The following is a 27,898-nucleotide window of genomic DNA, read 5'->3' on the forward strand; positions in this document are numbered from 1 at the left end:
CGTGCCACCTCCTGCAAGCATCCCTCACGTCGACTATTAAGGCTTTACTCAGATTGAGGTCAGACTGGTATTCCCGCAAGGCGCATTAAGATAAAAGTTTGCCAAATGTGGCAACATGATGAACAAAACAATATCCTGTTATATAAATGCTACTGTCTCAGCAGCTGACTGTCTAATCAGTTATAGTAGCAACCGCTTAATAAGTTTAAAAAATTTAATTGTCAGACTTTCATTTACCTTTTAACATATGAAAGACAATTTATGGTATTAGCTAGGCTGGATCTTAAAGCACCTTGAGTCCTTTACATTTATTTTTCCGAAAGGCCCAAGGTACAGTCTTTTGTAAAGCTGTTACCGTTCCACGTGGACGACTGAAAGCAGGAACACGCAATTATTTAGAGTATTTTAAAGAATATAAATAATTAGAATATTAAACTATACGTCACTGACATCACATAAACCATTCATAAAGCCTGAATAAGTTAATGGAGGTTTCTAGGTCAATGGCAAACACATGATGCAATAGAATTTGTAGAAATGCAGCAGTAAATTTAAAAGTCCAATTTTCAATATAAAAGGATACTTTAAAAAAAAAAAGTGTAGGTCTAAAAAAATGCCCCAGAAGATTAACAAAATATAATTCATTAACGACAGCTTAAATTTAAGTCATGAAAATATAGAAGGGTCTCCTTAAATGATTACCAAAGCCTTTAGTTTAGAAATAAATCACAGATACTAACTGCAGTGACTCTATTTAAGCTTGTATTGCTACAGCAATATGATCTTTATTAAATGAACAATTTCTTGCCTTCCAGATCCAACTGTTCTCGATTTATAGAGAGCACATGACACGAAGTAATTTCAGATGACATCTGATACCTCATGACAACCTACACCATTTAACACAGTGCAGGCTGCAGTGTAAACTACAATGTTGATTTTTATCTCCACAAATATATTGCTCAACAACAGCGGGATCTTGTATTTGAGAATATACAAGTGGGAGCTAAACCAGACTTAATCACAGTCTCCTCACACTAAGGCATGTGCGTTTGCTCTGGCATGTGATAGTGTGCAATAAATCATCATTTGCATCTCCTTCGACTCATTCCACGAGGCTTCGTTTACACTCACACACTCGCAGTGGCAAAAACAAAAGCTGTTCAATTTAAAGCAAGGGAACAATGAAACTAAAGCTATCTTTACCTCTGCCATCACTCATCCCCAACCCATTTTAATTTTCTACATGAGTAATGTTATTTTCACAAGAAAACAAGGACAGCTCCCTCCGCACCATGACCACATTACGCTGGGGACAAGGCACAGTGTGACCAGACACAAGGCGGAGGTACCTGCTGGACAATTTTGTCACAGGTCTATTGAAGATGCGGGGATTTCTTTTTCCCCTGAGTCTCTCTGAAACAAAGAGATGCATTAAGGGATTAGGTGTCTCTCTACCGAATGCCAGTAGCTTTCAGAAGGACTCTCAAAAGCCAGATGTGGTCTTTTTTGCTTTTTTCAATGTATGTTGCTCTTTCAAAGGTGAGGAGTTCCCCGAGAACTCTTTCTAGCGCACGGAAATACCGTAGAAGGAAAGAAAAGGACAGAAACAGATGTTTTCAAAACCCCTGTAACAATTAACAGGGTGTTTTTAGCTAAAAAGAAACTAGGAGAGGTTAAAGCCTGCAAGTGGGCTAAGAATATAACACTTGTTTATTTTATTCGTAATAAAAATACACCAGAGGCAAAGCTAACAGCAGCTGATTACACATTTATCCCTGATGCACCTGGTAAGAAAGGCTCCGTCCCGGCTCCCTTGCCCACCCGCCACGAGGGAATGAAGCTGCTGACGGTGCCGGGGCTGTGCAAAACCCAGAGCTCAAAACCCCTGATCCCCCCTCGCAGCGCTGCAGAGCCCTTCTTTAAATGGAAGGAAAAAGTCAGGTAAAACAAGGTATGTGTAAACAAGAAATCATTTTATTACACCTCACAGGAGCCCATTATTCCCTGTTCCCTCTGTATAAATTTCCTCAATGTAGTATTTTGTTTTGCTCAGTATTTCTCACATAAAATGACTCCCAAAATATTAGGAATGTTAAGAATACAGTCTGAAATAGCAACATCTATGGAAAACAATGCTTGTAAACTTACTTTCATCATCACACACTGCCATATAGCACATTCCGAAAAGCTTGTTCAGGGGATAACAATACGCATAGTCTATAACCTAAGAATCATATTCAGTTTTTGGTAAAGTTAATATAAATATAATACTATAAATACAATACCTATAATTGAACTTATTTCTGTGACTCCTTTAGACCTTTTCCATGTTCTTCCATCATGGTTGGATTAATATTTTTGTTACTGCTACAAATAAGGTAAACTCTTTTTCTGAAAATGCAAGTCTGACTATACCACACAGGCAATTAAGTTTTATTTTCATGTTCCCTTTGGGAAAAGCAATGATAATGGCAGTCTATTTTCCTATCCCCTTTCATCAAACTTAATAATAAAAACACTGCATCAAACTAGTTACAGACAATGATGCTGTCCTCAGTTCTTACCTAATATACTTGAAATCATTTCAAACTTCTGTGATATTCACATGCAATACCTCTAACTAAAACAATATTTTCATTCTATCCCTTAAAGAAATGCTATTTAAATATTTTCCATATAAATAATTCAGTAATCATTTTAGTATATGAAATAGAACACTTTGACTTACCTGTGACTGTGTTTTATTACTGAAAAGAGTAACTTCAGCTCCTATTAAAGGACAGAGAGAAGCAGACTGGATGACACAGCTCCTGCATTGCAAGTAACTCGTCAGAGAACATTCATTCTCATTCCAAACAGCATTTAAAGATAAACTGGCATTCAAGTCTTGCAAAAAGAAAGAAAGAAAAAAATTTTACATAGACATCAAGAGATACATAAAACCAGATAAAATATCACAAACTATACATTTGAAGACGTAAAGTTCTTATTTTGCTAGGAAGTATTTGATGAAGAATGCTTATCAATCTCTGCAAGTTCTGTAAGAATTAATATAGATGGTGTCAGTCCTACGTCAAAACTGCCCCTAACAAAAATATGTACTTCACTTGTAGACCTTGTCCTCTGAATGCTGCTAACAGATTCTCCCATTCCCCAGCTTGGCACCAGGAATAATGTCTTATCAAACACAGTGCTTACACAGACCCTGATTTTTAACCTCCAATTCATGGGTTTTCATCTTTTTTATAAGAAATATATTTAAAAAAAAAAAAAAAACTCTTTTCATAATCTGTATCTTTCTGGAGTTTTGCGTGCTTCCAGTCAAAAAAAAAATGTGTATGAAATTTATCTGCTCTAAAGGGCGTAATTTCACACACAGATCAGGAGGTGCAAATGTTACCAAAAATCAGAGGCACCTACAAGAAATAAACAATGTTTTCTGATCCATTTAAAGCTAAAGAACTTGACATCTGTTAGGTGGCATTTATCAGTAATCAGCAAGATTTACCTTCAGATTTCACTGGCACCTGATAAACCTTCAAAGTTTCTTTAAGATGACTAAGGCTTGCAGCATCTGTGATGATCAACATCATATCATCATCTGCTGACAGGGCATCGAGTTCACACTTGCAATTGCTAAAGGAGCATGTACTTCTTACATTAGTATTCCTGAAGAATTCCCAGATTATTTTCAGTTCCATATTACTGCAGAAAGCTTTCCTCAAAATTCCTATAATTTAAAAAGTGGAGTGTAAGACTTCATATATACACAGTTTTGAATACAGTACTGTTTGAGCTTACTGCAAATTTTCCACATTTACAAGATGGTAATTTAGGCCCTGATCCAACACCCACTAGAGTCAGTGAAAAGACTCCTATTGATTTAAATGGACCTTGGAAGAGGGCCTTATTTAAATTTTTTAACATTTCTGAAATCTACTTTTCAACAGATAATTTTCCCCTTGTTATACCACCTAAGTTGACCAGTGAGTGAATCTACTTTTAATAAAGTCATTTAAGTTTCTTCAAACCACGACAGATTTTTTAACTATCATCAATTCACTGACATGAGATTCAGTGCAAACAATGTAAAATTTCTTGCCGATAACAGACACATTGGAGCCTGCTAACAGTGAAGCTCAGTGATTCAGAATAATTTCATTCAATGCATAGTGATTTCAAGTCACCAATTCTACACCAATTAGCAAGGACAAGAGGATAAATGCACGAAGGAAAGCCTCGAGCCTCCCTTGCTTTATGCATAAAGTAACATGAATTTTGAGGGCTTGTATGAAGATCACCAGACCAGATGGTCTACAGAGGTCCCTTCCAACCTCAAACATTCTGTATGAAACTTTACTGGATGCTGAAGCAATAGGGGTATCTCCTTCCCCTCAGGCAACTCATTGCTGTGCAGTTCCAAGCAGAGAGGGCTGGTCTGTGAAAGGGGATTCTCCTTCATCTCTCTTCATCTTTCTGATGTGATAATGCCTCGAGGAGTTTTATGTCCTGGTGCCCAGTCCAGCTACATCATACAAGGGAGTCAGGAGCAGTTAACAAACAGTTCCTGCTTCCTACACGTGGCTTCCCTCACCTGTGGTGCTGAAGGGAGTTACCTGGAGGGCTTTTTCTTTTTACCAGTATCACTAATTTGACTCTAGTTCATCCTTGTTTCCTCACTTAATGAGCTTTTGCAGAGGAGGGGCTTTTAAACATCTATATCTAATATCTAATGTTGCCATTACCAGACAGCCTAGCAGTCTCAAGACACAGAGCCTTCTAAAAAAGTGGCAGTTTTTATTATCATCATCAGCTTGTAGACTTTCCCAAATTGAGTTGCCTCACAAAAATACAAGAGCCCATTTTAGAGAAGATTTTATCGGTTTCATGTAATGCACCAACTGAAGGCTAAAAAAAAGCAATCTAAATTAATACAAGATGGCTTACATATTGAAGAATAACAATGCAATAAGGATTTTCAGAAATGCATACAAAACCCCTGGTATTTTCATTCAAGCATGTATTAGATTCACAGAGTTATTCTGCCAAGATATTACCAAGCTTCTCAGGCCCCTGGTGGCAAGTTCCTCAGAGGGAACCCGGGTTGTGGTGTTACCACCACCTCTTTCAGCTCATCTCTTTCAGCTGTGGCCATGCCACAACCAGTTGCCTTCAGTGGACACTCAAATGCCACTCGGATCCCCGCTACACTCCAAGATAGGTCAGGATGTCAGGATGAGTGAATCAAGCAACAGCAACAAGAAACGGCAGAAAGATGACATGAACGCAGAGTTATTTTCAATTTCCACTGAGATCCCAAGTAGAAAAGGCTGCTCTATAGTGACAACTTGCCCCCCAAAAAGATTTGCTGCAAGTCTCAAGGGTATTTCTAACAACTCGTTTGTTTACTTACCATATCCAACGGACAAATTAAATCATTATTCTAAAAGCATGCCTGCAGTATACAAAGCTGTGGAAGTAAAAAGATGCATAACAAGTTTCTATTATTCTGTACATAAACCAGTAATGATCAGGTATATAGATCTTACCCTCTGCTTTTGGTAGTATTTCAGCTCCACAGACAATGCAATAAAGTCCTTTCTTGCAAGGCTGGCGACGCGTTCCCTTCTAACAAGCCAATGTGCAAGTTAATATAAACACTGTTTTGCATATTTTAGCTATCAACTCTACTAATTAAAGCATTTAAACATAAATACACTGAGAAATACAACAAAACTGCCTCAAAGAAGGCTACTACTTGCAGTACTGAAAGAAATACTTTTGAATCGATGTTTATCATTTATATTAGCTAGTGATTAAAATGTGCATCTCACTAAAAAGGCATTTCAGCAACTTTCACAGGAATATTTTGATATAAAGTATGAGAAGTTTTACAGAGTCAATAAGGCTTTGGGCTATAGAAGATGCAGTTTGAAATTCTGCAAAGGAACCTTGGAACTCAGGGGCTCAACTCTTATGCAATCACAGTCTTTGGCTTTGGAAATTCTGCTCCAAAAATTATAAGCCCCTCAGACACTGGAAGTTCTACATATATTGAAAAAAGAATCATGATTCCATGATTCTATATCTATAATTGTTTATAACCTGGATTGCGTAGCCTCTTGAATATTCTCAACTTCTATCTATATTAACAGGCCTTGAAAGCATTCAGCCAGTCTTTTTGTTTCAGCTGAGAAAAAAGAGTATTTGCTGAGTTTAAACTGCAAAGTATCTACAGCAAGCCCCAAAGAACCATGAAAGCATTGCACTTTTTCATCTGCACATTTCATTGGAAAGATTTTATATAATCTTTTTTCTTGTACCATAACAAACATCCGTTAGCAACTTAAAAGAACTTTATTCTATCGAGGTGGTACCTTTCTCTCACAGGTGCTGCCACTTTCCCTAACAGTAGCTTTGCTTCGTCTGCACTTTCGCTGAACTTTCAGACCTTTAATAAATTCAAGATTTGGTGATTATTTCAGAGACAAAGCATAGTTATAATATCATAGTAAGAGAGTAATTTTCAACAGTTTAGCTTCTACAGATTTGGGAACTCCAAGTGAATAATTCAACTACCTATTTAGATAAACACGAAAAAAATGATTTGCTACAGAAAATCATTTCTTTCAGGGAAAACAAGCTTTCCGAGAGCGGTGGGAATCAAGCTGCGGAACCCGTGGGAGCAGCTCTGCTCCCACGGTGGCCGTGGAGGAGGGATGGCTCAGGTCCTGCAGCCCGTTACACACACACCCTGCCCGGCCTAGGAAGCCCCAGTACTCAATCATTTACTTGAATCTAAATCAGGCTGTTTATTTTTGGATGTGTTATATGTCTAAGTTGCTTCGAGGATTAGAGCTGCTTTCTGCCAGAAGAGCAGGCAGAGCTAGTGCAAAACCATCAGCACCTGAGGAAGACGATTTTATGAAACCTAAACCAAGGACCACAATCCGCACGCGGCACCAATGAAACAAGTTTAACTAAGTGTTTTTGGATCCTGAGGACTGCAAGATAAAGCTTGTTAAAGAAATTGAACAGAATTCTTGCCATTCTTGCAAACACCGTATCTAATTTTATACAGCTCCATTTATTGTGCAAAGAAAGGATATAGTTTAAATCAAACTGATATGAACACATTCGCAGTTGCATGGAAGTGGACATCAGAGAATTTCTATGGAAAGTGACCAGTTTACAATGTCATCTCAGCTCTCATTCAAAATATATAAATACCTATAAACCAGACTTAGATTGTAAAAATCCAGCATCTTAATAGTAATATATGATGGAAATAAGCAGTCTTTTCTTGAAAATCGGGCATAGCATGTTTTATTACAGCAAAATCTTGGCTTATGCTTTGATTGCAATAAATCAAAAAAATGTTTAAAATAGTTCCAGAAAAAGTACACCAAGGCAAGTTTAAAGTCCATTATGTATAAATTTACTTACAAAAGAAAGACCCTCTCAAAAGAAAATGTTAAAGGAACTTCAACTTTTATACAAAACAAAGAAAGAACACTTGATAATTGGCAAACTTTGAAGTGCCCCAAGAGCATTACACAACTTCTGATAAGCAAAATTTTAACAAAAAGAATTTGAGGGAAACAAAGTCCTGAAGAGCACAGCTGGCCTACTTCAGAATCTAGACTCAATCTATTACATTATTTGAGCTGCAAAGATGCTATTCTGCATAATTAACACACACACACAAAAAAGCCCTAACAAATGTAGATAACTAATTTGATTAAATGGGTGTTCTGCTTTCTGAGAAAAAACTAATTCTTTGGCTCCCTTTAACAGGAAACTCATTCAATCTGCATCAGACCAACCTTCTCCTCGTCCTATAATTACAAGTGAAATACTGTATCAGTTTCCAATTAGAATTTCCACATGTCATATTTGGCTTTTGGCAGCACATTTATGTTCAATAATCTTAATTATATCTACAGAAAACTGCATGGTAACTTGCACAGTGAAAAGAGATACAGAAAAATCAAGCCTGATTGCATATATTAAAGGAGAAATGGAAATTCCTGATGACTGCTCAATAGTGAGGCTATATCAGAAAGTTTTTTCCCCTATACGTCCCATCAAACCTGATACTACGTGCTAGTATTGCTCAATAGGAAAGATGACACACCTTTATTTCGTGATCTGGAAAGACTGATTTTCATTTTTTTGTTGTCCACTTCTTGAGATTCTATCTGCTCTGCTTCTACTCCACTAGTCACGTCTACCACATTATTCACTGCGCTATTCTTACTCCCATCATTTTGCTTTATTCCACGTAAACTTGCCTTTATGTCACCATCATTAATTGTTTCTTTAACGATACTTAGTGTTTTTGAGGTGTTGGTTTCAAAAAAATCGGTGCGTTTTTCTTGTTCAATCCAATTCTCAGCTTTATTACTGGCTGGAACTAGCGGACTGATTTTCTGTTCCTCTGGTTCTACATCATCGTAGAGTTCTGGTGTATAGTAGATACTCTCATCCTCATCCTCATCTTCTGCAGATACATTTAACTTAACAAGTTCGGATTTGCCCCCTTTTGAAAGAAGTTCACTATGGGGCTCAACTTCCCCATCACAAAGTTGTGGCTCCCCAAGGTCCCCCTCTTCAGCAACTGCAGCCTCAGTATTTTTAAGGAAAAAATTCCTTGTTCCCAAACACGATGCTGGTGCACTTGGTTTATGTTCTGTAATGAATGCTGACTGGCATTGATTTACACTATCAATAAGTTCACTAGTCTTGTTCACATTCTTCTTGTGCTTGCCTTTAGCTATGGACGTGTAGTTCTCAGCTGCAGACAAAGGTGTTGAAGTCAATGGTTTAAGGCAGCAATGCTCTTTCATAAAATCAGAATTAGTCCGAGTGTTCTTTTTTTCTCTCTCTGTTTCAGTGGCAAGCCTTTTGGGTGTGGAGTCCATATGTTTTTCTCTTTGTGTTGCACAGCGAGAATGACCCTCTGCATCAACTTTCTGGCCACCTGTGAAAAATCACAAAACATTAATTAATTGTATATGCCTTCCCCCTGCTGATTTACAACATGTTTAGCACATCAAAACTAACACTGTTTTATTAGGTTTACAGTTATTTTATAATACTCATTAAGATCCAATACAAACAAAAGCCCAGATGTTACAACTATCTTTGCGCATGAATTGTCTTAATGAAATCAATAGATTAACTAGCACATGCAAAGTTAAAGCATATACATACGAATGGATGAAAAAAAAAGGCAGTATTTTTCACTGTGTTCTTATTTCATTTATGTCTTTCCTATCTGAAAAGGATAAGGTTCTCCTAAAATTTAGGAATAGATGTATAATTACTTTATTAAGTAAAGCTATTAGAGGAAGAGATTATTTAAAGGGTGTCTCCTTAGCAAACTCTACATATCAGATACAGCTAGAAAGCATTTGCTTAGACTTGTACACCATTAAGTTAGATAAAATTTAAACAATGATCTATTGTATGAGTTCAGCTTTCTTGCTGTGATAATCATGATACTCATTTGTTCATGATTATCATTTTGCAGTATAGTACTTTATTAATTTATTTTTTTATCCCCAAAATATGCATTTTTCATATTTGAAATTGTTAATAATGATTTTTCACATGAAATGACCATACTTTGTTTCCTTGTTGCCATGCAAGTACTTGGCTGACTCGATGTTTCAGGACTTTTTGAGGTGATGGTAGTAAAAGTATTAATTTCTGGGACCAAACTTTGCTCCTCATTTTCAGCAGGGACATCTGGTGATAGATGAATAGAAGCCTCCAGCGAAGAAGGTGGTGACAGGTCTTTTGAGCTGGAAGGTACGTGCAGAAATTCACTGGTGCACTGTGAGGAACCACCAACGCCTGTTTGATTTTTTCTAGCAAATGTATCCAAGGATTCAAGTGCACTACCAAAATTTTCATGGTGCTTAATTTGCTGCCGAATCCACTTAGATAACCCTAAGGAAAAGGAGGAATGTTAACACAAAACTACATAATCTATATGACATATTTCATGTTAGTAAACAGCATCCTAAAATCGCAACACTTCCACATATATTTATTACATACAAACTCAAACAGATTTCAAGCAGTTGTTCATGAAAGTAAAATAATGTATGTCTGTCTTTCTAGGGCTGCAAGCATAATTTAGTGAATGGTACTAATAATATTGCACTTTTCCATTAAAAGAGAAAAAAATATTGCCATCTCTATCATTTTTGCTGCTTTGAAGTTTATACTGTTATGTTGCCAAATATCATTACACTCCTTTTACACCCAGGGGTTTGTTTTGCTTGTTATCATGAACTATTAAAAATGAATTGACATAGAGAGTAGCAATTTATTATCACAAAAAAATCACCCTTACTAATATGTATAATTTCTATTTTCTTAGATAATTTATATATGCTCTTAGGGGAACTAGACATGTCAGAAAGTAGCTTGGCTGATAGTACAGCAGCTGAGCTCCACCTGCTGACTAGACAGCAACATTATCTGTTCTATCATCTCTTATAAACACGTCAGGAACAAAGACACATAAGGCATTCCTAAGCAATTTTTAAACAATATTGTGCATGTCCATTTCTATTTTAGCTGCATTTATTTCTAGCCTGCATAAAACTATAACCAGAACCTACTTTTTGCATATTGGGTAAATGTTCAGTGATTTCATTAATAGGAACGACCCAGCCTTTACTTGTTCCTATCTAAATTAACCCTTTTTGCTAGTGCTCACTATAGGCAGAATACCAGGCAAAACACTACATCCTCTAGAGACTTAACCAATGTCGAAATAAATACATAATATATATTATCTATCAGTACTTTGTGTGTGTATAATATTTTATAGTCTATGTCAATATCAGAAACTTCTCCAGAAATTTTTACGTCTTACCAGTTATGTATTTATTAGGGTTAATCCGAAAGCGGTCATCAACTAAAATAAGAGCACCCCAATCGTTCCTGTGCCTTATACACCTGTAAAACAGGAACAAAACAGAGCAGATACAAAATTAGCGTGCATATAACCCAAAACTGTGGGGATGAGACAAGAGTCAGACAGTTAGAAGGTGTAAAAATATAGACGAAGTGTTTTCCTGCTGGCTTGCAGCAAAAATGTTTGTTACGGATGCAAAACTTCATTAAGAGAGGCTGGCATAGAGGTTTAATTTTCCTTCAGTTCCTAAACTGACTATGATAAAAGCAGATGTATTAAAAATCCCACAACTATTCAGCTTAAAATCCCACCATACATTATTTGTTTTCCACTCTAAATGTAAAGGAAAATATATGAGTAAGATAAAAGAGAAAACACTCTGATGCAACTGCAAGCAGTTTTTTTTTTAAAATAACTATGCACTTTTAAACAGAGTATTATTCCTAATTTTCTCTTTAATAATGAATCATGTCCCAGATAACAAGCTGTAGGTGGTATCGTTCAATTTGTAATTCCATTTTTAGAGGCCTACAATAATAGTCCAATAGTCCCTCTATATACATCAATATTACCTTAAATAATATTTGAATGTCTATACCATGACCCTTGAAAAATAGTCCCAAAGAGCAGTAATAACATAAATGAAATATGGCAAAGAATGGTAAGTAATAGTTTAGGATTATCATTCCCACTGTATCCCCACCAAGAGGACAACAGTGGAAAAAGGCACAAATGTAGCAGATTCAGACCTTAAAATGGCAGTGATGTGGCTGGCTTTCCAATAATTCAAATATAAATAACTTATCTGCACAGTAAGCAAAGCTACCAAGACAACATTAAGAAAAAAAGAGATTTCTTCCAATTTTTCATTTTTCCAGTGCTTTAATAAACATTCTTTTACTTCATAGCTTAAATGAATTATGCCCACTGGAGACATATCCTACACTTTTAGAAAAACCAGCATTGCAAGGAATTTGTAGCACCGTTGTCACCTGGCCATACACACCATCTGTTGTATCCCCAAGGGCTGTTATTTCATTTCAAGGACTTATGTTACTTCATCTACTGTAAGAGCAGTGAATTAAGAGGAAAGTGCCCGATCCAGGCCGGGCTGAGCACCAGCGCAGCCCCTGTCTAATGATATGATATAAAACAAGTTAAAATTTTTGTGTTACGGTGCGAACCTTTTCCATTTCTGTCTGAAAGGAAGTCTCTCTCCTCCCTGAGTTCAAATCAACGTGCTTTCATTTGAATGATTGACTATACAATTCACAGCTTTCACTAAAACTGGATTTAGGTTAAATCTCATTGCACAGGAATAAAATTTCAGATTTGTTTCCTCCTATTAGCTTTTCACGGCTGCTCTAGTTTTTTCTTAAATAACAAATTTTAACCAGTGCTTTTACACTCCAAAGACAAAGCGAAGAAATCAGACCTATAACACCAAAATTAACAGTGAGATTTTACAACTTAAAAGATATTCTCTCAAGTTCCTTTCTAACCTTTACTTATGTCATCACATTTTTATTAGATCTAATTCAAATTGCACATGTCTTCCAGCTGAGGTCTCTTTTTTTAATCTATAAACCTGTGTCTGTACTTCTGTTGATACATATATAGAGAGAATGCTATGATGGATAGCATCTATTGCAGATGCTGGATAGTCTATATTTATATATGCGTATAAGAGGAGGAGGAAGAAGGAGGAAAATGAATTAATTCCTGTTAACAAAATTTTGGGGAACCTTTTCATTTGAGAAAGTAAGTTATCCCACTACTTCTAAATCTGAAAAGTGGTTAAGAAGCATAATGAAATTGATATTTTGAAAAGTTTGGAAAATTAAAAAAAGCTATTCCTTCATTTCAAAAATACTTGCAGGCTGAACATTAAACAATGGTTACTTTGAGTGTGCCAAGAGTATAAGTTGCACATTTGAAAAGATCCAATAATTTTCATTTGATTTAGCAGCTGAAGCATCATGTGTCTCTGCAAATGTTTTTTAGGCTTTATATCCGGACTAGCAGTCAAAAAACCTGCAGTTAACGTGGATTTTGAATGTAAAATGAAAACACTGAACACTAAAATGCACAACAGACTGAAAACTAGACAGCTGAACAGCAGAACAGCTGAAGACCTCATTTCAGAAATACGAATTTTCTGTCTGATTTATCTCCTTTGTGTAAAGACTTAATCACTAAGGTACAGCAAACAATAAGTTCTATAAAAGTACATATTTTTAATTAAGGTCAGTTTATCTCACCTTCCCAGGGCTTGGTTGAGAGCTCTATAAGCTTGAATTTCATACCACTGACTCCCTGCTAAAAGCCCTCTCTTATTTTTGTGCTGGTCATTGTACTTCCTCTTTAATTCAACCTGAAAAAAGAAATCACAAAATACTGTTTATAACAATAATTTGACATAGGAAACATCATAATGGTGGGGGGCGGGGACGGGACGACAAGCAATTAAATAAATAAATGTGAAAATAGAAGAAGGGAGCTTGTTAGATAAAACAACATTAAAAACCACCATTCCAAGTGCTTCCAAGTCTTCCTCCAAGTGCTATCCAGATCATAAGTAGAAACAATTATTCCAACTGAACCATTATTTGTTTATACTCTATTATGGCTTATCAGTTCAACATAATGGTTTTAAGATTAAATTAAGTCCCACCTCCTGACTAGGATGAAGAGCCAAGCCCTGACTATCCCGTATAGGGGAAGATGCAAAAAGTCACACTTCTCCAACTGTCCTGCTATGAAGAAGTTTGGAACTTCCTTCCAAACCCCTTTCTGCCCACCAAGAAAATGAGCGACAATTTCTACTGGGGCTCACAAACATCTGCCCCAAACTGAGCCCCTGAACTGCAAGGTTCAAGTTCATAAGTAGCAAAAAAAGGGTCGAAGTGAGGGAAATAAGGTGTGAAAGGCACCCTAGCTTCTTAGGCTGAGTTGGGAATTCCTCTTCTTTTGTGCTGCGAGAAAATACTGTAGTCTGCAAAAGAGAGGAACTTCATAACCTATTTTTCTGCAGCTGACAAAACAAAACTCTCTTGAACACGGCTGCAAGGAGCCACATTTCAAATATTAACCAGGAGGCAAGTGGCTGCCTCGTTGTCACAAGCAGCAGCACCGTGTTCTGACCCCTGACGAAGGGATTCCAACGGGCTCAGCGGGGTGAACATTAATACCTGGGAGAAACATTCATATTACTCACAGTTAACAGCAGGCAGACATACACTGTGGTTTAATATATAGACTTGCTCTTTCCACACGTGGCACAAGTGCAGGAAAAGAACCCGTGTGGCTGCGCTGCAACCTGACCTGGACACAAAACCGGAGTGGCCAAAGAAAGGGATTAAGCTACAACAATCTCTCCAGATTTATGGTGTATTTTGCAGCCTGTGAGCAAAACTGTATTATTTTGCTTGCAGAGCTCTTCCTTATCATTAACTTTTGAGACAACAGGCAGTATTTTGGGGCTGAGAACACCCTAGGGGAAAGCACAGAATAAGAAGCACGGGTGTAACAACCACATTCAAAACATGTAAAAAAATTAGAAAAAAAGTCAACTTGTAGCCTGCTGAAGGAACAGTCTCTCCTGCCGCCACACAAAAAGGTGCCAGGTTTGCAGCTTGTGGGCCAGAGGAGGAAGAAAGGCTGCTCCTCTCTCCAAAAAACCCTTCTGACCACTGGAAAGACAAAGCTGGTGTCAACTGCAAAAGAAACCCTGCCTCTCCTTTCCAGTCAAACCAGTCACTACCCATTAAAAATGCCTGATCTGAATTTGAGCGTGAGCTTCTTATCTGGACATTATGCACAGTTCTAATATGTATCATCAGAACTGATTATAATTGGGGATGGGGGATTGAATTCTTTTCAAAATAAACAAACAGAAAGCCACAGCAGAAAGGGTCTTTCCATTGCTCTTTTGTACAGTATTAACCTTTCTAAACTGACAACCGAAAGGACACGCTTCAGGAGAGAAAACAGCAGACTTCTAACCTCTTCTGACAGGTAACTTTCAAGTTGAATTCGGATAAGAAATTTTATTTTATGTACTTATGCCCTTTAAATAGCCTGTCAAATTTACAAATTCAATCTTTACAGCCAGAAAGTAAATTCAGTTTGATTTCACAGATTTAATATTTGTTCCAGTCACTCAGAATTTATTGATTGGCACATGAGGCTTTCTCTGCAATTTTCAAAACAGAAGCTGATTTCTCCTGAACAGCTCAGGAACATTAATGCCATTTTAAAAAAAAGGAATTTATATATATCTGTGCACTGCCACAAATGCAAATACAAATTAAAGTAACTAAAGAGTATTACTCAGTATTTAAAATGAGGTATAAAGTTGGAAGATTTTACTGAAGTCTTTAAAACACAACCCATCACAATATTTCCTGTAAATATTTTGCATTGGTCTTCTAGCCCTGGTCAGTTCTCTAACAATTTCCTCTGAAGAAAAAATTCTGTTGTGGGTAAGATTTTGGTTAATTGTAAAAAATGCAACTTTACAATAATTTCTTACCCCTACTATAACAGACTATTCAAGGAATGCATAACTAGCTACATGTCTTACACTGATAAAATTATGACATTTATAATTATGTGCATAAAAACACTGCAGTAAAAGTGTCAGATCACCTATGCTGAGCTGCATTACCCTGTAAAGAGAATACACCACTTCAACAGTCCTCCGATACACCAGAGCATTATGGAAATATATACTGCTTGTGGAGCACGTTAAGAACAAATTTATCCTTTTTAAAATTAGGAAAAAAATGGTATTCTCCTGCTTTAAATGTGCAATGCAGCTTTTCTATCTTAATTTAAAAAATGGGATAACAGAAAACAAACATTATGTTTTCTCACTCTAACGATCATGCCTCAGCATGAGATGACAACTTGCATTGCTGAGAGTTCAGTTTTCATTATAAGTCTACTAAAGGTAAAAGGCCAGGGCATGTCATTTTAATGCAATCAGAATCTATTTCATTGTATAACTCTTACATTATCAAGCATCAAATCAACGCCCGATTCAAAATGACATGTTGCATATGTGAAAAAGCCAGTCTCTCCTGCTAGCAAATATCCTAAATGTGCAGTAAACCACAGGCTAGAAGGGATTAGTTAAAATGTCAAAAGACAGCCTTTTACTTTTACCTGTTCATCCTTAAAAATATACTCCTAGCTATGAGGCATGCTTTACAGACAAATAGCTCGCGCGGGCAGCAGCACAAGGCCTGTGGCAAGCTCTGCCATCTTGTAGCTGTCACACAGATTAGGCTTTGATCTGTCTGGGAGGTCATGGTCACATTCACATTAACTGAAGTCTAACAACATTATACCTGCTAACTGCTCGTTCCTTTAATGCTTAATTAGGTCGACATCTTTCGCTACGGAATATTAACTGAGAAATATCAGCAAAAAAAAAATGCCATAAAGATTTTTTTTTTCTTTTTATCACTTGGAAAAATAGGTTGGGGAGGTTTGTGCTACAATTGAAATGTATTTTGGATTTTTTTTCCTCAGTTAAAGTTATCAAAACAAGTTGCTGTTTAAGGAGCATTTATTAAATTGGATTTTTGAAGTGAGGAAACAGGGGTTAGCTGTGGTGAGGGCACTTCATTTCAAGCAGCACGGGCTTACTCAGCATTCAAGAGATGCATAAGGTAACTATAGGAGATCTGTGGTAATTAGGGTATAAAACTATCGTTTGATGAGTGAGCTTATCACATGGAGCTCAGAAGAAACTAGGAGAAAGAAAGAAACTTCTTTTTAAGCCCCAAGATAACCTGCAAAGTTCAATACAGAAGCCTGCAACATCCCTTTCTTGCAAGGCTGGACCACATGAATTTAAATTCAGCAAAACCAGGGCTGTATCTAACAGTAAGAAAGGTGTAAAAATGGCAATCTATTACATCCTACTAGTCTCTACAAAAAAAAAAAAAAAAAACAATGCTTGGGCAATAAAATTTAAAGCAACATTTTATCCTCTAAATTGAATTCCTTCAGTCCTAGGATATAGAGCTTTTCCTCAGTTGGAAGCTGTAATTAAAACCAAGATGATAAGCAAATTTGAGGATATTTTCTGCAACATCATGTCTGAAGTCTGTTTACTTGGGAAAGTTTTTAAGGACAAAGTTTTAAGTGACAAAGAATAAAAGCTAACTTGCTAAACTACTTAGTAGAACAATTTTACAGACTTTGCTTCAGTAAAAATAAGCAGATGGTCCCAGCAGACATTCGTTCAGAATCATTTCATCTCCAACCAAACCTTAATCCTAAAGACTTTATGGCAAAACCAAACTGGAGAACGTACACATGAGATATTTACCTTCGATAATCAGAATATGGTCAAGTGATTTATCAGTGCTAGTATCACCATAAAAAATCCAGAGGCTAAATGGGCTAAACTACAGCACAATATTTTGCATTTTGTGCTATTTAAAATCAATAAAATGACTGCAATTTGGGTTTAGCTCATCTGGCAAAGAATCAAGACTTTCAGCGGGAGCAGTTTGTTTAACCAATTATAGAACCATACTTTGCTTTTTAGACAAACAAACAAAAAAGGCCAATCTGCTGCTAGCAAGCCAGGCTTGTGCCATGACAAGACATCACTCCACAAACCACTTTAATTGTCCCCTGTTTCCCCAGGTCGATTAAAACGACCCCCAGTTTGCAACCTGGGGACTGCAAGGCCGAGTACCCAGAAGTCTGAAGCCAGGAGCCGCTGACCCCCTCGGCACCGCTCTGAGCACTTAGAGGGAGCGCTCAATTAACCCGGCCGTTTTCTTGACATCAGCACTTAGCCGTGTTGTGACAGCCCAAGTTAAAGAAAGAACAAACCGATGGCTGCTGATAGGAAAAAGGAAACTTGGCTTGGGAGCGTTTCAGCACGTGGACGCAGGAGCGTGTGATGCTCGGCCCCAGCGCTCTCCTGCATCGAACCTCCAGAGCGTAAAAACCAGAAAATACAAAGGTGCTTTCTAGCAATCCACTGACTTGCTTCTCTGCCTTTAGCAGAGGAAAGAGAGACATGAAAATACACTGTTTGTGTTTAAAATCTAATAATTCCTCATCTGCCCAAAGCAAACAAAAAACCCCACGTGGGTGCTCTTATTCCCTCTTCCACTGCCCCAAAAGACATAAAAATGGTTTTAAACAAATCTATCTGCTTAAAAATCTCATGTGTCCAGTTAGAGTTGCTCTTCCACCTGAAATAGCAATAGCCAGAGCTCTCCCAGAACATACTCACCATCTACTTTCCTCCTGACGAATGCCAAGGAATCATAAAAGTTTGCAAGTGTGGGAAAGTAAAGGACATGAAAATTAATTTTTCTTTTACATCCGAAAACGGAAGTAGCATTAAGTAGTACAGCATTTAACTTTTCTATCCTCACTTCTGTGAGATTTAAGACTAAATAATGTACGTGTAAAGACCTGGGTGAGTCGAGAACAAGCTTCAAACATGCTCAGCTCCTCAACAGACCTACTGAAAACCGTATCTAGAAACACAATGTCTCAATTTGTTAGCCCACAGCATTAAGGCATCATGTCAGGACATTATCTTTAAATGTTTAAATGGCTTTAAATGCGAAGTGCAAGCAGTATTAATACATGTGAAGCAGTATAAACCATGCAAATGTCTACAGTTTATCAGACTAGATTCTGTGTATGACAAAGATTTATTTCTGCTGCTCTAATCATCTGCCTTGCTAAAAACGGTCACCAGACACGGAAATATCTCACTATTTTGTTTTCACACACAAATACTGGATTTTTTAAATAGAAAGCCAACAACCTGTGGACACAGTAACACCATATACTCTAAACAAGATAGCATTGTGGGCTGCCATGGATCTGAGCAGTGCAACACACGTGGGCTTAGTGAAGATACAGTCAAAACTAGCCAAAATTACCAGAGTTTTATATACAGAGAAAACATATATGGAAGACCTGTGATGGCTTGTTTCCCCTTTATCCAAAAACTGCAATACGAGGGATCACTGAAAAGAGATAGCCCCCAAACTCAACAGCAAATCACTGTGTGCCGGAGCCTAGGCGGGCAAGGTTACCCTCGGGGCAGGGCAGCCGTGGCTCTATCTTATGCAAAGCCACATTTCCCTTTTTTGAATTCACAAAGTATCTTATGACTAAATGCTTCCCAAGTATTCGCACTCTTAATCCCAGTGTTAAAGAGACGGGAAGTTTATATAATGTTGTAACCACTTTTAGTATTGTCAACTACACCATGTGGCATCTCCGAGATCTTGAAGTTTTACGGTTTGACAAATCATGTAGCACATTCACCCCAGGCCCATCTACTCATCTCAGGCTTGTAGGCTTTGAGGGACTGTGAACAAGTGACTTGATTAAAATCTAATGCAACCAAAACTCTCCTCTGAAGAGAAAATTCAATCCATTTCCAGTGAAGCAGAAGTGAAAAAAATCAAACAGCTTCCCCTGAGGTACAACGCTGCTGCATACGCTCAGTGCCGCTGCGTCCAAGGTGAAGTGGTAAGTGTCAGTCATCCTTACAAATCCCCAAGGTGATAGCTTCACTTTTAAAGCTTTCAACATACTTTGACAGTAAAGTAAAAACTTAAAGGTCAACACTACTTGCTAAGGACAAGATAAACACAAGAAAATCACTTTTCTGATCCATAAAAAATTCTGAAGTAAACTATTAAAGGTAAAGGAAAAGTTTTGATTTGCTGTATTATTTATCCACGGGCTTTACTTCTGGATATATTCAGGGATGACTTCTGTAATCTGTGCCAACATATTGACATTAGCCTTGCACCAGTAAAAGAGAAATGCCATCCGCTAGCCTTATTTGATAAGCTGAACTTAAATGTTACCTCTCTTCACTGCAGGAACATTGCATAGGATTTTACAGATACTCCTGAATTAAACTTCTGCTATTTTTTTTTATTAAATCTCAATTTTTAATTTAAATTAATTGAGAAGTGGGGCATGGAAGAAAGAGAAGTGCAATTATGTGTGTACAAATACACTCATTTACCCAATTCAGTGCTTCTTTCTAAGAAAGACACATACATAATCTGCCACGATATCTGCCTTGCCCATAAAGGCTTTTCTGCTCCCCGCTTCATATTTTTGATGTTTTACATCATGTTTCACAAATTATGTTGCTGGAAATGGTGAAGAAAAAAAAAAAAAAAAAAGGATTTGCCATATTCACTCTATAGCAGCTAAAGGAAACACTTCTCATTAATGGCAAACTCTGTTGCAGTTCTTGAATAATGTCAATGCACAGAAAGCCGAGTCTTATCAAGTTTATTTTCTTTGCACATCTATTTATGTAAAAGGGCTTGAGTGCATTTTTCTATATATTTTGGTAGAGTTCTCTTAGCTGTTACATGATTAAGTACACCCTACTGCAGCACGATCAAAAGCATCTGGAAAGGTGGAAGTGAAGAAATGCTCTCTGGGAAAGTTAGCTTAATGCCTGCACTTCAGAGTCGCCCATTATCAACATTTCATAGCGAGTTTCTTTATTTTCAGGTCCCCAAGGTAAGAACAGTAAATTATGACTGGAACTAAACAAGTCACACTTGGCTCCAAAATCAAATTTTCCTACCTCTAGTTTTAGCTCCCAGAGGCGGGCAGAGGAAATCCTGGTCACAGCCAAAGAAGCCATTTTTGGCTCTGAAATAAATTTTCCTGCTTCACTAGAGCCAAACCCTACCATTGAGAGCACCATAGCTTAAAACAGCCCTTTCACGTTGCTTTTATATATTTTGCTTTAGCAATCTGCTTCTTGTGGAATATGAAACTGTTCTCCACAATGCAGAACTAGGGGGTTGGCTTCTCTTTCCTAAAACAGTATTGTTTATTACCAAGTACACTTCGGATCCTTAGGCACCGCTGTTTCCCTAATGCTGACAAAGTGGTTTGGACATTTCTCTTTATAAAAACGAGAGAATGTGAGATACTCCGTGCCCGAAATTCTAAGGTGAAGCAAGCAGGAAAGAAGTGAGAGGATATTCTAAACAGGTTCTTATTTTCAAACAAACTAAGCTTATAGAAAATAATGCAACTTGTAAAAGCACAGCTATTTCAGGAGACTGCATGCTTGCCATTTAATACCTGATGTAGTGGCATACATTTAGCACAAACATATGGAGAAAATAAAATTGGATATTATACATCATACTTGACAATGAGTTTTATTTTTTTCCCCCAAGTAAAGACTGATGTCTGGATCCAAATACTGCAATTCAAAATATATAACAGAAGTTAATGAATAGCATGTTAGCATCAGATAACATGTATATGGGATTACAGACCTTTTTCTGTCACATTATTTATGTTCTCAAATATTACAGTTCACTGGTATTAGCATCAGGTTACAAATCATAAAACATATTTAGAAAGCAGGTTGATCACAGACGAGCAGTATTAGTGGAGATGAGCCAACATGAAACTGCCAGCATAAAATATTGGTCTCCAAAGGTACAATCCTACAAACCCTTATGACTGTGCACAGTCCTAGTGATATTAATGGGATTACTCACACAAGTAAAAGCTCTGTGCAGGAGTTAGGGAGGATAGAACGGAGTCTGAAGAGGCCTGTTATTAACCTAAAAAGCAGACATGCAAGTGTATTTCCATGTAGCAACCTGAGCACTTTTTGGCAATTTAAGGTGATCCCAGAAGTACAACACTCTGATTTTTCCAAGGGAATTGCTAATCACTTGCATTTCCTACTTATAAAGGGATGTCATTATTAATCTGCATATCAATTTCTTCATTCAGCACTCATTGCTATGTAAAGCAATAGCTGCACCTGTGAACATAGTCATATACAAGTCTAACTTAGTTTTTATTGTTACATCCAGAATTCTTTTCTGCCTACTCAAAACCCAAGCTCCTCTCAAATTTTCAAAGCTGGAATGTTTACATTATTCAATATTTAACCAATTTTTCACAAAATCTAAAGAAACTCCAACCAAATATATCATAAAAGCAAATGTCTTAACTATCATATACACTTTAATCATTTCGTTTAAGAACATTCCCTAAATCCCTAAAAAGAAAGGTGGACTGCACTGTGTCCTCTAATGTTTAGAAGAATGTGGATTCTTCTAATTCCAGAAAAAAAAAATCACAAGACAAAGAAATACTTAATAGAGAGAAACATTGAAATAAAAACTTGGCACTTTAAGCCAATTTTGATACAAAACAATCAGACAGACAAAAGCCACCCTAAAAAAAAGTTGCTCTGCTGCATGCAGCAAATTCTTGCAAGAAAGAATTCATATATCCTTCCTGCAAATTAAAATTCCTTCAGTTCTAGGGTATTTTCCTTTCAGATATATGGGTAAGGTCTGTTGGTCAAGGAGGATTGAAGTAATAAACAGCCATTTGTATCTGCTAACAGAGAACAGGAGATAGGATACCATGGTGGTTTCATGTAAACTTAACAGAGGTTAAAAAAAAAAATACAGCATATACTTCTCCATACCCCTTATATTGCATTATTTCATTCTGGGAAGCAATACTAAGGGATCAGCTCTCCCAGAGAGATAAAGAGAACAGCCTCAGGGGACAGTGGTCTTTTTTAAAAAGATATATATGTAGTATTTTACACTCCAACCTTCATTACTTTAGAAACTAGCTGTTGATAATCTAGTTCCAGTTTCCTTCCTGGCTGAACTGACACACAGCTGAACTTCCAAAATTCCTTCTGTATCCATGCATATATTTCTAAAAAGCCACAAATGAATCATCTTTAGTGAAAACAGTGATTTCTCTCTGCTTCCTTCTTCCCCCGTTGACAGTCTGTGCACTAGTGGTTAAAGACTGCACTAATCAACACTTTCTGAGATATCTGACATAGAGCCTCGGATACACCCGAGCATCACTTGAGCCTCAGACACTAAGCAAAAGACACATTTCTAATAACCACCATTTCCCCGGCATTATTTAGGAGCAGTGCCACACATCAGCCAGTTCCTCAAATCTGACGCCGAGAGACTGCTGCCTGCCCTCCTCTCATCCAGAATTGATCACTGCAGTGCTTTGTGCTGTACTGCATCTAAATATATACACTCAAGTCTTCAGCTGCTTGCATTTTGGAGCTAGTGATTCTATCCTTACTTAAAAATTTAGAGGTTTTCTTCGGTCTAATTTAAAAAAAATATATATAATTCAACATAATATTGATTTTTGGAATTTAGTTAACAGTAACGGGATGTAATGACTGGATTCCTATTATATTTCGTATTTGGTTGAATCCCAAGGAAAAATCAAATGTGCTATTTTAAGATTAAGGAACATAATTCATCATGAACACAACTCACCCTTGACACATTCTTTTTAGTTTAATTCTGTATCATTTAAAATACAAAAATATTGACTTTCTGGAAATCATTTCCAGTGAATGACAGAATTCCAACCATTCCACAGATCAAGTATTTCCAAAATATCATTTCAGTGTATGCTTCTAAAATAAGGCATTTTTAACTCCAGAAAGAGTGTTAAATATTTTTTGTGTATGCATATCCTTATACTGGAGTGCATTATCTTTTAGGAAAATCTTATGATTGAGGAAGTGCCTCAAGAAAATTATGCAGACATTGAGAGAACAGGACATTGGCAATCACTCCTACCATAACCCTTCCAGTTCTTATAGGATGTCATTTTTTTGTATCAAGGCTGTAGCCGACCATAGGCGACACATCTCTATAACCAAAGCTGAGTCAGTTTGGGCTTTCAAATGCAAACCTATAAATTTGCTAGTTTGATTTGGCGTTATCAGCAACCAGTGTCAAGCTGTTCCTGGTTTATCACACGACACTTCACGTATTGCTACTTTGGCCACCTGAAGGATGCTTAATAATCTCTTAATAGACATTTCCTAACATTTGTCCTAGACTTTCAAAACCAAATCTCCTCCTACGATAAATCAAAAGGTGGGTTTAAATCTGCACAAATGAGACAAGCTTTAGTACATGAAAGCATTTAAATGAAGGCAGAATCATGGACTGTGCATGTATAGGGATAGCGAGCACTTTAACTGTGCAATAGCCTTCACTAGCAACATCAGACAATAATCAGCAATATATTTATTTAAAACAATATGAGTGCAGGAAATAAATTCTTCCCAGCAGAGAAGGTAACTTAGTTCATACAAGATTGGTGGAAGACCCAGATTAAACATTAAGAAAAAAAGTCCTTTGCGCACATAAGGTATTATGAGCATTACATAAAAGTCAAATACAACTCTCAGCTAGTGTTGATAACCTACCTGCAGGTCTTTCACGTTTGGAAACGGAATACCTATGGTTATAACTGCCCGGGCGTTGTCATCGCAGAAATCCAAGCCTTCACTCACTTTTCCTCTGCACACAGCTATCAGGAGTGCTCCCTCTTGAACAAGCCAAAGAAGGATTTACAAATCATTCCCAGGGATAAACTGAGTATCAGAAGAAAGTTTCACCAAGATCTTAAAAAGCTAAGCACAATAGAACATAATACAGCATACATCAGCCTGGAAAAGGTGACCAGATATAAAAATAGGCACTTTACGTTTAGACAATGAGATTAACTTTATTTTGATCAATAATGTGGAGATGCTGCAAAATAAATTTGCATTGTATTATGTGTATCCTAATGCATCAGCCCAAACAGCAGAAAATCTCCTTCCCATTTCTGAAGCTTCTTTATCAAACTCTTTATAAGTCTGAAGAACTTACCTTTTCCTCCTTTACATTTTATTGCATCATAGTATATTTTCAGCAGTTCATCAAAGTCACTCTTTGCTCCTCCTTGAGGTTCTGCAATGACTGTCTTGACCTGCTCCAGGTTTCTCCACAAGCCGGTATGCATCCAACGATCTCTTAATTTGTCCAACATCTGAAAACAAGCACAAAAGCAGCAATGAAGGTCCATCACTTGAACTGTTCAAATAAGCCAAAAATCAAAACACTTAATTTTTGCGAAATTATAATATTCAGTATTTGCTTTTATCAATACAAACTTCCCTACTATAGATAGCTCTGCAGCTACGTGACAGTTAATAAGTACGAGGGCCACTAAATTTGCAGATTAGAAACAATGCAGATTTTCAAGTTATCAAAGCAAGACACTCTAAAAGTATGAAAATGGCCACTAACGAGCATCCTCAGGCACTTCACAAAACAAGAAAATGAGAAATTACCTGTTTTTCTGATTACCAAGACTGCCATATCTAAGGCGGAACAGAAATTCTAAATTTATTTGACATTAGCATTTATATATTTTAGTGCTTTAAAATGTGCAGCTTGTTTCACTTCCACCATGAACATAATGAACATTTTATACATATATATACATATGTGAGTGTATATATATATAAAAAGGCAAAATTGGACATTAACACAGGATCAGTGGCCAGATGGATGGGGGTCATTTTGCAGTTAGCAGTCATCACCCGCTCTTTTTCTTTTCCTAGATGACATTTTATCAAAGTAGGGAGCGAAAGATCCATTCTTCCAGCCGGCATATTTGTCTGGTGGTGCTCTGCACTGCCCTCAAAAAAAACAAAAGGCAACCCACACATTTTATAATGAGCTGAGAAGATCTGGTCCAGTAGACAGAAAAAATACTTTAATTTACTCCTTTTACTGTCCAGTGATCCCTAGTGTGTCATTAACTGATGTGCAGTAGAGTTACCTGGCTTCCTACGTGCAGAGATTTTAAGTTCAGGATCTCTGTTGAGGATTATGCCTGTACTTCCCTCCAACTGCCCTTCCAGAGGTCTGTAACCTGTAACCTTGCCCTGCACAAGCACCACCGTTCTCCCTAACTCCCGGCCAGGTGCCTTTGCGATGCCCTCCAGCCAAAATCTGGAGTTTGGGTGTTTATATGAGGAATATTGGTAGTAAAAAACCTTCCTCCAAATTCTTAAGAAAACATCTTTTCTCCTTTGTGGGTCACCCAGGCCCTTTCAGACAAGTATTTCCTAAGTTAAGGTTTCTCTTTTCATTGGCAGCAACCATTGTAATAGCAAATATAGAGTTTGGAGGAAAACATGCAAATTATTAATGAAAGTGAAAATCCTTGGCAATAACAAAACAATTCATTTAATTCACACAAAAGCTATTACCTCCCCCATTTAATGGAGCTTGCTGGTTATGGAAACTTTCTTATAGGCAGGAAGTATGCACAAATACACACAATATCCCTGCTACAGACACAGCTCCTACAACAGCAAGAATTAGGGACACGATTGAATACAAATAAATAAAATATAGAACACACACATGTCTCATGAGAGGTACGAATCAAGTGCAGGATTCTCATGAAAAATTATTTCACTCTGGTTTGAAAAAGTGCAAATGGGAGCAAGATATAATGCCAGGAATCACAGGAAGGAGCCATTAATGTCCAGAGTCAGTCACTTTTTCTACCCAAGGGAATAATAGTTTCTGCAATGCAAGGCAGTCTGTATATGTTTTATTAAATCCTTTTAAAATGGATTCTCAAATGGTTTATTAACAAATGGGTCCTCCTTCAGGAGAGCAGAAAATATTGTTAGAAAGAATCTGTCATCTTCGCATGCACTGAATTATGTTTACTTTGGTAGCTTTTTCTCTTTTTTCCCCCTTCTGCAATCTAAAAAACACCTGTAAGTTATGATGCATGGAAGCTGCAAGCACCTAGATCTAGATCTCTAGATCTATCATCCATTTTTGTCATCATCTGCTTTTTGAGGCAGCTTTTGAAGCCTTCCTAAAGTTTGGGACTGGGGGAAAAGGTTTTCTCACCATCTCTCGGCATCATGCTTCACTGTTAGGCTAAATCCTAGGGAAAAAGGAAAAGCTTTGCCCCTTTCCATTTGCTGTTTTGCTATATGCAGTGCCAGAAATTGCATTAGAGGTTTCCCATGTCACGAATCAAGATCAAAGATTTGTGTAATGCATTTTGCCCTAAGGCAAGTTCATTGTAATTTCCAGCACCTTAAAGAAGTTGAGAAGTTTAACTGCAGCAAGCCTCCTGCTGCAGCCCAACGTGGGAACGCGTGTTTCCTGCACTATTCATTACCCCCTGACAGCAATTTTTACAAAGCAAATACCTGAGACCGAGGGAGGGTCTAAAGGAAAACATTCTAGCACGATGAGTTATTTTTTCTGGTTTACAACTCCCTAGCTCTTGTCCCACTACAAGCACCTGTTACTAAATTTCTTTACACAGAACAGTCCTTAAATATTTTAGCACTGGCTCGTGTAATGAATGGGTTGCATCTTGCCACTAAAGCTAAAAAGAATGACAAAAAACTCCCTCCATCAAAATGTGCTCAGGGAGCCTGTGGGATACTTAGAAACATAGCAAGACTTTCAAGAGCAGCACAGGACAAAACAGGATAATGAAGCTACACTCACAACCTAGGCTGCTGCAAGAGTAAAATAATTCTGGCTTTATGGCAAGTTTAAAAACTAATAATTATTTAGCAATAATTGCTGATTACAATTGTATTGTCTACTCCTACTTTTCTTCAAAACTACCTGCTGTCTTGTTATTATACTAACATAATAACTAAACACAAAGTCACACATAGAAAATTAACACATATATCTTGTACGCTCTTAAAACAGACCATGATTTTACACTAAAGGTAAGTTTGCCAAATTTCAGTATTTTTACATCTTGTTTATATGTAAGATTTCTTTAATGATTTGAAGTTCCAGTGTCAAGAACCCTTAACAGGTTCATTTTGGAAATAAAGGATAGTTGGGAGAAGGTTTTCCTTAATAAAAAGAAAAAAAAAAAAAAAAAAAAAAAAAGGAGAGAGAAATCACAGTATTGGCACCATTGTTAGTGCAAAAAGTCAGCAACTCTCACGGGACTAACATTGATCTAAAAGCCTTTTCCCATGCAGAGCTCTTCATGTGTTTGCTACTAGAATTTTCTTTTTGAATAAGCACTGCTTCAAATCCA

At 37.1% G+C, this 27,898-nt stretch overlaps 1 protein-coding gene across 1 annotated transcript in view; it reads right to left on the reverse strand.

Annotated features, from left to right (window-relative positions):
• BRIP1 (BRCA1 interacting DNA helicase 1) overlaps positions 1–27,898 on the reverse strand; it is a 98,517-nt gene that overhangs the window by 38,147 nt on the left and 32,472 nt on the right. The window contains exons 14-23 of the mRNA XM_088535880.1: positions 24,676–24,835; positions 24,228–24,349; positions 13,201–13,313; positions 10,898–10,980; positions 9,634–9,960; positions 8,141–8,986; positions 6,381–6,454; positions 5,553–5,631; positions 3,512–3,733; positions 2,732–2,889 (exon numbers count right to left, since the gene is read on the reverse strand). Of these exons, the coding sequence (XP_088392006.1) occupies positions 2,732–2,889; positions 3,512–3,733; positions 5,553–5,631; positions 6,381–6,454; positions 8,141–8,986; positions 9,634–9,960; positions 10,898–10,980; positions 13,201–13,313; positions 24,228–24,349; positions 24,676–24,835 (2,184 nt within the window). The remainder of the gene's footprint in view (positions 1–2,731; positions 2,890–3,511; positions 3,734–5,552; positions 5,632–6,380; positions 6,455–8,140; positions 8,987–9,633; positions 9,961–10,897; positions 10,981–13,200; positions 13,314–24,227; positions 24,350–24,675; positions 24,836–27,898) is intronic.

The sequence above is a fragment of the Tinamus guttatus genome, unplaced genomic scaffold (assembly GCF_059628265.1).
Source record: "Tinamus guttatus ecotype Peru unplaced genomic scaffold, ASM5962826v1 Tinamus_guttatus_pri_ptg000043l, whole genome shotgun sequence".
Taxonomy (NCBI): Eukaryota; Metazoa; Chordata; class Aves; order Tinamiformes; family Tinamidae; genus Tinamus; species Tinamus guttatus.